Here is a 13,584-nt window from a genome sequence, read left to right on the forward strand (position 1 = left end):
ATACGAGTCAAGATGTCGTTGGAAGTGTACGAATTCAATTTAAATTTTAATTTAACAATTCCAGAGATTTGATTTAAACTCTGCGTCATTCTCAGTTGTTGTTTAATCTGCGAAGTTTAGCGAGCCGCCGTTCTGCATTGTTCGGCCCTAAGAGTTCATACATTTATAACGAACGTAATACGAGTCCTAACGCACAAGACAATGGAAAAGGTAAAGTTATGTCGCAGGACCTTTTAACTAAAATTTTCACGTCGAGTGCGTACTTGAAGGATATCGTTTGCGAAACAGGGCTTTAATTAAAAAAACATTCAAATGTAACTACAATTAATTGGTACTATGAATAATTTATTTCAATTAAAGTAGAATGTAATCTGAAGAGGTATATTGTGAATATAAACTCATTATTTTGGTTCATTGATAATCTTTATCCTTTTTGCACATAGCTGGTTATTGCAGATATTATATTGCATTGGTTTCAAATTTTTTCCCTTATCCTGTTCATATCATATTTGGTGCTATGTGTTGACACGTTTCCACTGTTTTTTAATACTCGTAGAGGTTTATGATTTCGCCAGAAAATCCGATTTCTAAAAATCGAAAGTATGTGTGCGTATGAAAGTGTTTGTTTTGGCAATTTTGATGAAACTTTGTATAAGTATAAAGATCATGGTTCTAATGAACATCTTGAAATATTATAGGCTTTCAAAAAGTGGTTTAAACATAAAAAATTATTAAAACTTGGAATAAAATGAGTTTAAAATTTGTTAAATTCAATTTTGGTTAAGTCGATTATATATATATATATATATATATATATATATATATAAATTTTTCGAAAAGTTTTTGCAATTGACTTAAATTAAAATTCCACTCACACCTATTTGGAACAAGCTTTTTATTTCACACTAAAGATAAATTTAATGAAATATATGAATGTTAGGAAATATATGATACCAGATATTTCAGTATAAAATCTAAATTACAAGCTTTGTATAATCGAAAATATAATATTAATGTAGTTAATAGAGTAATACCAATTGTTCATCAAGGATGCTGATGTTGTTTGAGGACTTAACAACTACTTCAACTGTTATTGTTAACTTTTATTGAATCTGTTATATTCCACACAGTTATCTTCATTGTAATACTTACTAATTTGTCTCATCTAACCCCAGGTGTGATTTTTCTACATTAATCAAGATAACTTAATTTTACAATCACAAAAAATTGGTACAAATTATCAAAGATTGATAAATTGGAAGTAAAATTATATATATGAAATTTAAAATTAGTCGATAATAATAATGCAATTTTATATTACAACAATGTGAAAAATGACAGACCTGCACTATACAAATATTTCGTCGGCCTGTGGGCAGTGGTAATGACAATATTATGCAGCAGGTTTTACTTGTCCAGTAGAGCCAAAAGTATTTTAATGTTTTACCCCTCAATAAATATGATTTCAAATTAAGCCTGGTATCAATCGAAAATATAAAATTAAGTTAATAGTGTAATTCATAGCGTTTATCAAGCACTCTGGTTTTGTTTAAGAAAGATTTGCGATATATATTTTATTTTCATTGTTTCGCGTTGTCTGATAGTTCTGGCAACCGAAAAACTACATTCAACTTTTTGTCAACTTTCTTTTATAAAGTCTGATAATATAATATAATAAATATAATTTATTGAATAAAATATATTTGATATACAATTGATTTTTTAAAAATGGGGTTATAATGAGACGATTGTGGTAGTTATCTATAATGACTTTTTATGATCTTCAGATGATAACTTTCATATTTATTGCTTTATTTCATATATTATAATCATCAAATTATATATTTATTATTTTTTATCCAAGTGATAAGTCTTCGCAAATACACGTACTTTTGAAAATGTCACTTGTAATTGAAACATCCACTGGTTTAAAGAGCGATCGTATGGGGGAACAGATAGACAAGTGTGGGGGGTTCATGTTGCGTAATTGGAAACGAACGCCCGTGCGGAGGATCCTCACTCGTAATCCGTGAACTGATGTTAATCGACCTGTTACGGCAAACAATTCTAAATAAATATGGGGCATCGTGGCACATTGTGCCTTATTTAAAATCATCATTAAATTAAACTCCGTTCTAGAAGGATTAGGTCAAGAAAATTACGCGAAGAAAAAATTATAGTGATTATTTTAAAATTACTTTATTATTTAAAATACTAAAAAACTAGATATTTGTATGCTTTTATATATATAATTTGCTTTTATATTTGTATGCTTATATATATATATATAATATTAATATCATTATTTTATTTAACTCATTAATATAAGATTTTTTTACATGAATCATGGTAACTGTATTTGATAATGATTATGACTAACATGGCGATTAACATGTTTAACATTATAGCTGAAAGTAATCATGGATTAAGTATCCTGTATAGAAAGAGTTGAGATTATTTAATAAAAGAAAAGATAAGTTAAAAATATTAATTTGAGCAATATAATAACACACAAAACTAAATGTTAGTCTTCACCTAAAATTTAATTTTTGAATCATTTATAATTGATAAAATGTATTAAATCAATTCAAATATATTTCATATATCGAAAGAAACTTTGCATTACTGGTTCTTATAAGCAGAAATTTTTATTATGAAACATTTTAATTTTTAATTTAAGATCTTATTCTATATTTTGTTATATAGTCTGGTTATTTAATCAAAATATTTTTTCGATGATTTTAAAATGTTTTTACAAATTTGAGTAAGCCAGTACCAAGTATCAAGACAGTACCAAACGGAGCTATTTTCAAACGTAAAAACGGGTTTAGGAAAAAATGGATAGAAATTTGTCTGGATAGCAAATTCAATAAGTGTTTTTTTAATGAAAAAAAACCAACTTATTCTTAATACAAATATAAAACTAAGACATTTAGTATGTTTCGTTTTCTACTTTTTAATGACATAATGAAGTTTGTGTTATTCTTATACGTTGATTTTATAATTTAAGTCGACAAAGCATCTATTAACACCGCGTCTTTCAAACGCTTATCAGTATTCTGGATTATTTTCAACAAAATGGTTCATACATTGTGTCATAGATCTACAAACGATGCTCTTCTTAAAAAGTTTTAGATTTTTTTTTCACACACTATCGGTTAATTGACACAGATTAGTTGCTCACTTATTATATAGACTAGTTTCTCTCTTTTAAACTATTTCTCAAATAACTTCTACATTCACCTCATCTAATCCGGGTATTTTTGCTAATTCATCTATTTCCTCCACAATTTTAATCATATTTTGGAAAAATTAACGAGCTGAAATACAAGAACAATATACATAAACAGGGATAAGTAAAACAGTATCAAATGAGATCTTATTCTATATAAAACGTGCGAGAATCTAATTGTACTTTTTTTACTCTGATATCTTTCACATTCACCTCATCTTCACCGGTTCGTTTTGTATTTCTTTTACTTAAATTTTAGGTAAATTTTTACTTAAACTGATGTAGCTCCTCAATGATGAGTCTCAATAAATTGTTATATGGCGTGATGGATTTGATATTAATTTGTCGCTCAACAAAAGCGTAATAGTATTTTTTGGTAATAAGTAAAATTTAAGAGCTACAGCTGTTTTAATGCAAAAAGTCAAGTATGCTCAAAGTACCCATTAGGTGGGGCAAGTTAAGCACTAACGATAAGAAAGTATAATGAAACCACAGGTTCAATGTCGATTAGTGATGAAATAAAATAAGTGTTTAATAATCAATTCTATATTTATAGTTTTTATTTATAGAGAAAACAAAACTCATAGTAATTTTCTTTGAATAATTAACCAAAAGTAGAATCAACAAAACAATATCGTATCTTAGGAATAATTTTATCATTATATTCAGTCTTTTTGTTTTGAATCATTATTTTTTTATATTATTACTCATAAACTTAGCTTTAATCTTAAAAATAATAAATAATTTTCAGAAGTTAAAGGTAATTGTCTTAGTGACAGAACAAGTTTAGCAACTATGCTCAACTACCCCCAACTTGGAGTTTCAAAATAAAAGTGAGTTTATAAAAAAACCATGAGAATTATACCCAGAATCTCTGTCCATATTAAAAGTACTATAACTACATGGAAGAAATAACATTTACCTGATTAAAAATAAATAACATTTGACTAAACCAGACAAAAACTCGCGATGAATGACTTTTTTACTTTTTGGTCTCAAAATAAACAAAATGCCTTACTCATTTGTCCAGCGGCCACTAGCGATTGCGGGATGTTTATTTTTCCCAAACCTATATCTTTCCGCCATATGATGCCTAAATGAACGGTGAATAGTTTTCGAGATATTTCAATTGCTGAACTTGCCCCTATGCTCAACTAGCCCCGCTCAACCCTACCGAAACAACGTTCAGTAAAAGAGTGTTAAACAAGATCTCAACCTATGTAAGATACACTCGGTCAAGTAAGAGCGTGGTCGGGTTAATTTATAAAAATAATTATTTTATTAAACTTTAATATTTATATATGCATTGTATACGTTAAAAGCAAGGATGCAATTTTAGTCAATATGTGTCCAGTCACCACCGGAGTCGACAATTGCCTGGCATCTCCGACGCCTGCTTTTTACTAATTTAACGGATTATTTTAGTTCGACGGCTCGTATTTTAATTTAACGGCTCGATGAGGGCAGTACATGCTCATATAGAACTTTCATCAGTGAAAATGACAATTTCAAAATCTCTAACAATATTATCATGTGCTCAAACGGAAAAGAAGCACATGTTTTTCAGTCGTCAGAGGCTTCCCCGTTGAGTTGCGCCATTTTAGATCATGAATACGAAGAAAGGTTCAGATAGTTTTGTAGATACTTTTGTAGATATTTCTAAACATTTTGCCATTAATTTTTCTCGTCCTTACTGCAGTGTTAAAGCAGGATTCCGCAAAAACAAATTCACTGTTCTTATTTTTTTTTATTTTATTTGAACCACGATCTGAAAAATCATCGACATTTTTAGCAACTTTATATAGGTGTATCGAATTCTGTACAAATGCCTTCAACTTTCTCATATATTTAGCAGCAGCTGATTGCTACATTTGGGTACCTTTTAGGTGCATGCAAAAGGGCGCAGCCTCGTAGCGCGACGCGTAACTCAGCACTCATGGCGTTTAACGTAATTTTTTCTCAAAAGATCAATTGCAACTAAACTTTTTTTGACCATGCATCAAGGACAAAGCTTCACTTTATTGGCTCACGAAAGAATTAGACCGAAATCTTTCATTAACTGTCGTTAAAGTCGACCACGCTCTTACTTGACCGACTGTATATAAAATACAAATTGTGGTTTAAATGATATTTTTATCATCAATGAAAGTACACTTAATTGGTACTTAACGATTTCTGATTGTCTAAGTGGCGCAACGCGGCTACGTGTACACCTTAAACGCATCCGGACGTCCGTCGCCGTCGCCGTCGCTGCCGCCGCCCGTTACGGTGCTCGGTCAGTGCGGGCAGCGGCGACACGTGAACGGAAATTGGATCGAACGCCTCTTTGACGTGTGTCGGATGTCTACGCAAACATACGTTGCGTCCCACCTCAAACGACACTACAAACACGCTAATGTGATTAATAATGTTCGCCCGGTTTTAATTATACGCATCGAAATATTGAATTAAGTATCTGCAGAGCCGTATCAACCTATTTAATACTAAAGAGAGCCCTGACCATCGTGATAAATTTATTGTAAATCTGAATTTTGTGATTATTGGAGACACACCCAGAGGATCATATATTTAATTCAAGACGAAATATAAAGTGTTGTGATTTAAATAATATGCCCTTATCGGTCAGAAGTGACAAGGATTAAACCAATCAAAATTAAAAAAAAGAAGTTAATGAACTTTTTGTTGGAGATGATAGCAATGTAAATTTCGAAAGTAGTTAAAAAAGTGCATATCATGTCTGCGAAAAAATATCCAACACATTTTTGAAGTAAAACTTCTTTAGGCGCGACTAGGGTGTAAATCCGTACAAATGCAACGGAAATGCGTTACGCCCGAACTGTACTTTATCCGCTCTCAATGAAATCATTTCAATACGGGTCAATTGTGATTAGTCGTCGTGTAAGTGAATAGAGATCTGTCGTTGTATACGTACCAGCATCAACGTTGTATGCGTACCAATATCACAAGGAAATCGGCATAGATAAATAAACATTTTAAAGTTACATCGTAGTACAAATCTTGAGTTAATGAAAAATCCCTGAATCAGAAGAATATTTTATCCTGTTCCTTGAAAATAATAAAACATATTAAACATTTATGCCATGCACTAAACGTAAGTTGATTGATTAGGAATTATTTCTAAATTCGTAGTTTCTATAAATCTTTGAAGTTATTAAAATGGAAAATATTTTTTAGGCAAGACAGATATTACAGCTGTTCAAAAAATGAGATTATATCGCCAGCGAAAAAGTAAAAAAATTACATGAAGATCTTCAAACACAATTACACGATGAGTGAAGTTGCGAAAACAATATTTGTTTAAGCGTTGTTTAACATAATCCACTGTGTGAACGAATATTATAAAAGTTACTTATTAATTAGCTTATATTAATCAAAAATTACTTCATTTCTCTAATAAAGGTTTATTTCTAAATGATAATTACAATGACAAACCGATCATGTCATATTTGAAGTATGACTTTAATTACATTATTGTTTTTAAATATTATACATATTTTTAATGCTATTATAAATATATAATTTATAATTTATCATTATATAAATGTGTATAATGCTTAACACTGATAAATTTATGCATCACGAGTGTTACCATATTACTAATAAACATTATTCAAAATTGTTATATGATGTATTTATTTTTACTTAAATGCTATCTTGTAGCAAATAAGTTTTACTTCAATCGCGTGTGAACCTTATGCGCACTTTTTTTTTTAATTAAATGAGTTTTCGCATATTCACCGAGTTGAATGCAGATTTGTTCTAGTTACATATATTATTAATCTAAGACCAAATATCCAGTTTTTTTGCTACAGTTTGAATTAAAAATTGCCGAGCTGTAATTCAAGTGGTCATAATCAGTTGAATTCCATAAATTTTATTCATTATTAATTTAAGATGATTTTGTCTGATGATTTGCATTGAGCACATCCAGAATTTTTTCCAGAGCCTATTTGCCATCAAAATTGCTGAATCTACATTTTGCAGTTCAGGTCTAGTAAATTTGCCAAAGTGTGCCAAAAAATGGCCGTACTTGGTTCCAGTGGTCATAATCAGTTGAATTTCATCAATTTAATACACTAACCTCTATAATGATTTTATTTGATGATTTGCATTCAGACTATTCAGAATTCGATGCCTATTTGCCATCAACTACATGTTGAAATTTGGATGGAACATTGGTTATTAGCATTAAGAATGTCTTAAGTATTTTATTCAAATAGGGAAAATTTATGCATAAAGTGATATAAAATTATACAGTTATAATTATTCATCATACATATTTTATTCATAAACTTTCAGTTGAAATATTAAGATCTGAAATAAATTATAATTACTATAATATATTTTTTATAAATAAGCTTGAAAGTATTTTCCCGTGAATTAAATGATACAACTAAAAAATAATGAAACAAGAGCATTATTACATATTAAACTATAGATTATGACTCTTATATTTCTCTGAAACTCCAAAATGTTAATAGTATATCTATGTCAGATTTTGATATTTAAATAAAAATTAGCACTCTAGATATTAATGTTTCCTATATATTGTTGTAACATTTCAAGATAGACAACATTTCTATTGCTCATAACTTTAGATAAATTTTGATCCGGTTCTGACTATTTGACATCTCCAACTAATATTTGTGTCGTTGTTCTCTGAAATATAATTTAATTCGATGCTGATATCCGATGACAGTTATCTATTCTTTGCGATTGTTCAATGTGTACATTGTGATAATGTATTCCCCTGATGGCTGCTATTAATGTGATTAACAATGCGATCTTTAAATTGATTTTAGATTTATATAATTATAACTTAACTATTAAATCTTACAATGAGCAGAAACTATAATTCATACTTTTTCAAATTTAAATTTTTGAACATCATAAAAGTTTTGGAAATATAAAATTTTCCAATTTATTGTGTTTATTCGTTTTCATCAAAGTTTATTTGTATAAGTAATAGTGCATTAAATACTTTAAAGTATCGGCCAAAATTGACTTTTTACTTGAGAACAGTAAACAAAAGAATATTTAATTATTCAATGTATTTACATGAACAATTTGTAATATATTTTAATTTTTTTAAATATTACGTACAATTTTTAATATAATATGAATTAATCATTTCTTATTCTTTTCCAGGATGGAATCAGCCCAATTAACACTTGCTTCACATATTCTTAAAAGTCGCACGACTGTTCACGAGCGCAAACTTTCTCCGCCGCCCCATTCTGGTCAGCATTTAAATTCAAAACCGAACCAGGTAATACAATATCTAATATTATTCAATTTTATATGCAATATTTTATATTAACTACTACTATCATTAGTTTGCATTACTTATTTCATTCATTTTACTCTTACTTTGAATTTTATTAATATTACTCTTATAGTTCAGAAAACGAAAATAAATTTTCAATTGATATAATTATACGTCTTATTTTAATAAAATGTCTATTATTTTAGTTGTTTAATATAAACAAAATGTGAACTCAATCTAAAAAAATGATAGGATCATGCTTTTCAGGTTGGCACTGTGCATTTGTACGGAGTCCCCATCGTTTCCCTTGTTATAGAAGCCCAAGAACGTTTGTGTTTGGCGCAAATATCAAATACTTTACTGAAACAATTCTCTTACAATGAAATTCATAATCGAAGAGTAGCATTGGGCATAACTTGTGTTCAGTGTACTCCCGTACAATTGGAAATACTGCGAAGAGCAGGAGCCATGCCCGTTTCTTCAAGAAGATGTGGTAAGTGGGATTTTTTTTGTGATCCTCTTATTATAATTTTGCGTTAGTATAATGATTTTTATACTTTCGGCCAATTTTAATAATGTCAAAAATCTTGTACAAGAATGTTTTATATCATGAAAAAATTTAGTACATATCTAAACATTTGTATTTATGATGCATGTAATTTTCTCAACTAAAATACTCATGTGAAGTTCAAGATTTCTTGAAGATTAATGTCCTTTTTATGAGTTCCAATACAACAACACGCTTGTTATTACTTTCTAGGAATGATAACAAGGCGAGAAGCAGAGCGGCTTTGCAAGAGCTTTCTCGGTGACAATGCCCCACCCAGATTACCTGACGATTTTGCATTCTCAGTTCACCACGAATGCGCTTGGGGATGCAGGGGAGCATTCCTCCCGTCAAGGTAAGCATTCTTATTTGCATAATATGCTTATTCACTTGCAACATAACTTATTGAAATTGTTTGTGTATATTTTGCAAACAACTGAGGATGATCAATTGAGGAGAAACAATTCAATTTTGTTACAGAAAAATATTTACGATGAATAAACTGTTTCAGAAATCGATACTAAAAACATATTGAAGTCTTTTTTTATTCATCTAACTTATTTTGAAAATCTTAAAATAGTGTGTAGTATTAATTTTAATCCAAGGGATCATCAAATATACATTGTTTATTAGTATTTTGAACATTCTCTGAATCATCAATTTTATTTCAGGTATAATTCTTCGAGAGCCAAATGCATCAAGTGTAGTTTTTGTGGACTATTCTTTTCCCCAAATAAATTTATTTTTCACTCACATCGTACTGGACCAGGTGATAAATACGTACAACCCGATGCAGCTAATTTTAATTCCTGGAGGCGCCATATGAAATTAAGTGGAGGACCACCTGATGAAGTTGTGCACGCTTGGGAAGATGTTAAGGTAATTTATATATTTAGTACCTAATTCTAGTTTATTTATTACATATTATGACTGAAGTGTAGATACAAAGTAAAATAAATATCACAGTAAAAAAATATGAGAAACTATTTGAACTCAACAAAATGACTAACCTTAAAAAAATATATCTATGAAGTATGTGTTACCTTTTAGATATAATTATTGAAGTGATAGGAATATTTAAACCAATTTTTATATCTTGTTTGATTCAGATTTGAAAATAGATGTTGTTGTTAGTAGTGTTTGCATTACTAAATCACACACAGATAATTGGTATTGTACATAGCAGGATTTTTTATAAATGTTTGAAATCAATTGGATTATTTATATTATTCACCTTGTTTAGCCACAAATATAGCGTAGCTAACTAAACTTACTTAACTAAATTAAACCTGTTTGTACTTACTTTCCAGGCTATGTTCAACGGCGGAACTCGAAAGCGCTTATTATCTCATGGGCGTGAATCGACCCCAAAACAAATGAAAACATCTAACAATCATTCGCATCAAAGTGATGCCAGCAGTCCAGTTCCTTGCCCTCAGTCACAACTTATCGGCGTCTCCACCGCTCCAGCGCATCCTTCGCCAGCTCCTTCGCGACTACCCGTAAACTTTCCGCTTGAGCCTTTATCTATCACTAGAGGCTTAAGTGTTATGGATTATATGTGGCAGAAACAGTTTCAGTTCCCGACAGCTGCTTATACAGCGTTACCTTGGTTAAAAAGGCCAGTATTTGGGGCTCCGATGGTAGCTGGCGAACAAACAGCGTTGTACCATCATCATTCTGCGTTTAGGCCAGTTATAGGAGCGCCGGCGATAATTAGACCCCAGTTGGAAGATGCACCCAGAAGACAAGGAGTATCGACTAGTGACAGTGATGAAGAAGAGCAAGACGTTTTGGTCGATGTGGAGTCAACGGAAGACGATGCTACAAATGGACAGGTTAGTGGAATTTTGAGTATTTTTTTTTGTCTAGGTTAAACAAACGCGTTGAGGATAGTGGATACCTATTTCGTGCGCATAGAGCTATAACTAGTTTGTTTTGCATGACGATCCTATTTAGGGTACATATCATAACAAGTAATCGAGTTGAATTATGAAGTGATTTGGAATTCATTGTATTTATTAACTTTTATAATTCAGATACGGATTTTATTGAAAAATGATATCGTTCCAGAATTTAGTTAGTTGAATCGAAGTAAAGGATTTAAGCAATCAGACACGGATTTTTTGGAAAATGACATTAATATCGTGTTTTTATGAAATCAATTATAGATAAAAATTAAAATTGGTTTGTAAAGATATAACCTTTCTTTTACACTCCAGTTTTTTGTTTTCATCTTCGTCATGGTCGCACTATTTTTTAATAAATTATGTACATATATTGTAAAAAATGATTCTGTTATTTGCTCAGCTTGAACAAGTTTACGCTATCAATATATAAACACTAATTAAAAACGAAGTTTAAAAATAATTATGCTTTTTATCTTGATATTTCAAGCAAACCAGCTCATACACAAATAAAATTTAGTTTTGATCATAAAATGGGGAGTTACCGCCTTATCGACATATTTTCATCATAAACATGGACTACTAAGAATTTTCGACTGTAACATACATTTTGTAGTGTCGTATTTTGACAGTAAATTATCTTGACAGTAAAAAGATAACATGTTATTGTAAATATAAGCAAATTATAGTTAAGTTTTTATAATTTATTATTCAATTTAGTTAAAAAAATTATTTACAAAAACCGCGTAAGATCGAAAACGTGTAAAATGAGGGATAGGTGTATAATTAATCATGTTTTTGTTTTTTAACTTTAAAATCTTAAAAAGCTAACTGGAAACATTTATCTAAAATGTAAGGATCACTCAAATAACAACATCCAGACTCTTGGCCAATATACACGCGAAATAGCTTGGTATGGCAAACACGCCGTACATGGATGTAACTAGAACCCTTTTTATTTTGCTAAAAACTGATGTAATTTTTTTATGAATGGTCAAAACTATTCTTTTTTGTCGCATAAAAATAATACACTGTTTTATATTTTTATATTACATGTAAATGTACTGATTTAAAAAAATGTATTGATAAAGCATGATACTTAAGGGTAGACTTATGTACCAATCCACCATTATGTTGTATACATTATATATATATTGAAATATATCTTTTTTTAATTGAATTGAATTAACTTCAAAATCAAATTAGAATTGATACGTGCGTTCTCAACATAATTTGCCCTAATATTTTTGCTACGATAGTATTCACCGTAGGAGTTCCGTTTCGCGACGCATGTAGCGATAGTATTAATTATATAAAGACTTTGTGTTAATAATAATAACATATTATTACGAGTTTCCTTAGATATAATTCAGAGCAATGCATTTGTATACTTTACCGTATACAAGTTTCATCCCCAGCTAATGACATAGCGGCATTCTCCGTCGTGTCATAATGTGAATCACTTAATCGTAGCGTTTTCTTCAATCGATTGTCGTCCCTGGCTTAATGTTCGGTCTACGCCTCCAATCGCTCAGCGTAGTGTTGACACTGTTATTCAACACTCGCGTGTAAAGTAATAATATTTAGCCGCTGCACTCGTGACCCTTTTTTGTTGATCGACGATAAACAAACGACGACTCTCTCAAATTGTATAACCCTTGAGAGGAGTAATCACTTTAACGAATTGTGCTTTTTGTTACATGCTTCCATATAAAGACATCTTCTCTCAAGTATATAAATTGATTGGTTAAAAAAAAAACTTAAAAATTTCTTAAAAGTATTAAATATAAAAAAACGAGGCTTCGAGATTGTAATTGAAATTTTGTTTACAAGGTTGTAATAAAAATAATTTACCAAACGCATAATATTAATATACCTTGCTTACCAAATTTGATAGTTTAAGATAACTATTTTAAAAGAGGCTTTTTTTATTCTTTTTTCTGTCAGTTTTAAAATCATTCACAACTCACTAATTTGGAATCGTTGTAAATACCTTACCCTATACATAAACTCCAAATGTTGTCAAATATTCTATCGCAAACAAAATTAACTTATTATAAAGCCATTACTTTGATTATGCTGTTTAGCATTAACGGTGTGACCATAATTTTCTGTATTGAATCGTTTATGTATTTAAGAATATAAGATGATTATGTATATGGTATTATAGTTTTCTTGAAAAATAATAATCATAATAACAAAAAACATTATTATGGTATCATAGAAAATATGAAATTTGCGTAAATAGCATTTTGCCGGCATATTACATGAACTTCGCAATATATGTAAATAATCGACTTCAGGTTTAACTATTTATATAAAATTACGGTTCTCGTTTTTACTTCGCGTTCAGTCAATGAGATTTTTAATTGGAAAAACAAATTTCACACTTATAACAACTGTATTCTAAAACGTAGATAAAAAAAAATCTTATCTATCAATTTAAAAAAAACGTCTCGGCCAATCCTGCGCAAAACATAAAACATTATTATGGTATCATAGAAAATATGAAATTTGCGTAAATAGCATTTTGCCGGCATATTACATGAACTTCGCAATATATGTAAATAATCGACTTCAGGTTTAACTATTTATATAAAATTACGGTTCT

General features: G+C 30.0%; 1 protein-coding gene across 1 annotated transcript in view; it reads left to right on the top strand.

Annotated features, from left to right (window-relative positions):
* Window positions 1-13,584, top strand: part of LOC113367383 (ski oncogene) — a 74,318-nt gene that overhangs the window by 12,557 nt on the left and 48,177 nt on the right. Inside the window, exons 2-6 of the mRNA XM_026608995.1 lie at window positions 8,402-8,522; window positions 8,772-9,012; window positions 9,280-9,421; window positions 9,738-9,945; window positions 10,377-10,904. Of these exons, the coding sequence (XP_026464780.1) occupies window positions 8,402-8,522; window positions 8,772-9,012; window positions 9,280-9,421; window positions 9,738-9,945; window positions 10,377-10,904 (1,240 nt within the window). The remainder of the gene's footprint in view (window positions 1-8,401; window positions 8,523-8,771; window positions 9,013-9,279; window positions 9,422-9,737; window positions 9,946-10,376; window positions 10,905-13,584) is intronic.

Source organism: Ctenocephalides felis, unplaced genomic scaffold (genome assembly GCF_003426905.1).
Source record: "Ctenocephalides felis isolate EL2017-DRISC unplaced genomic scaffold, ASM342690v1 CF-g0.4_SCAFFOLD_01170, whole genome shotgun sequence".
Classification (NCBI taxonomy): domain Eukaryota; kingdom Metazoa; phylum Arthropoda; class Insecta; order Siphonaptera; family Pulicidae; genus Ctenocephalides; species Ctenocephalides felis.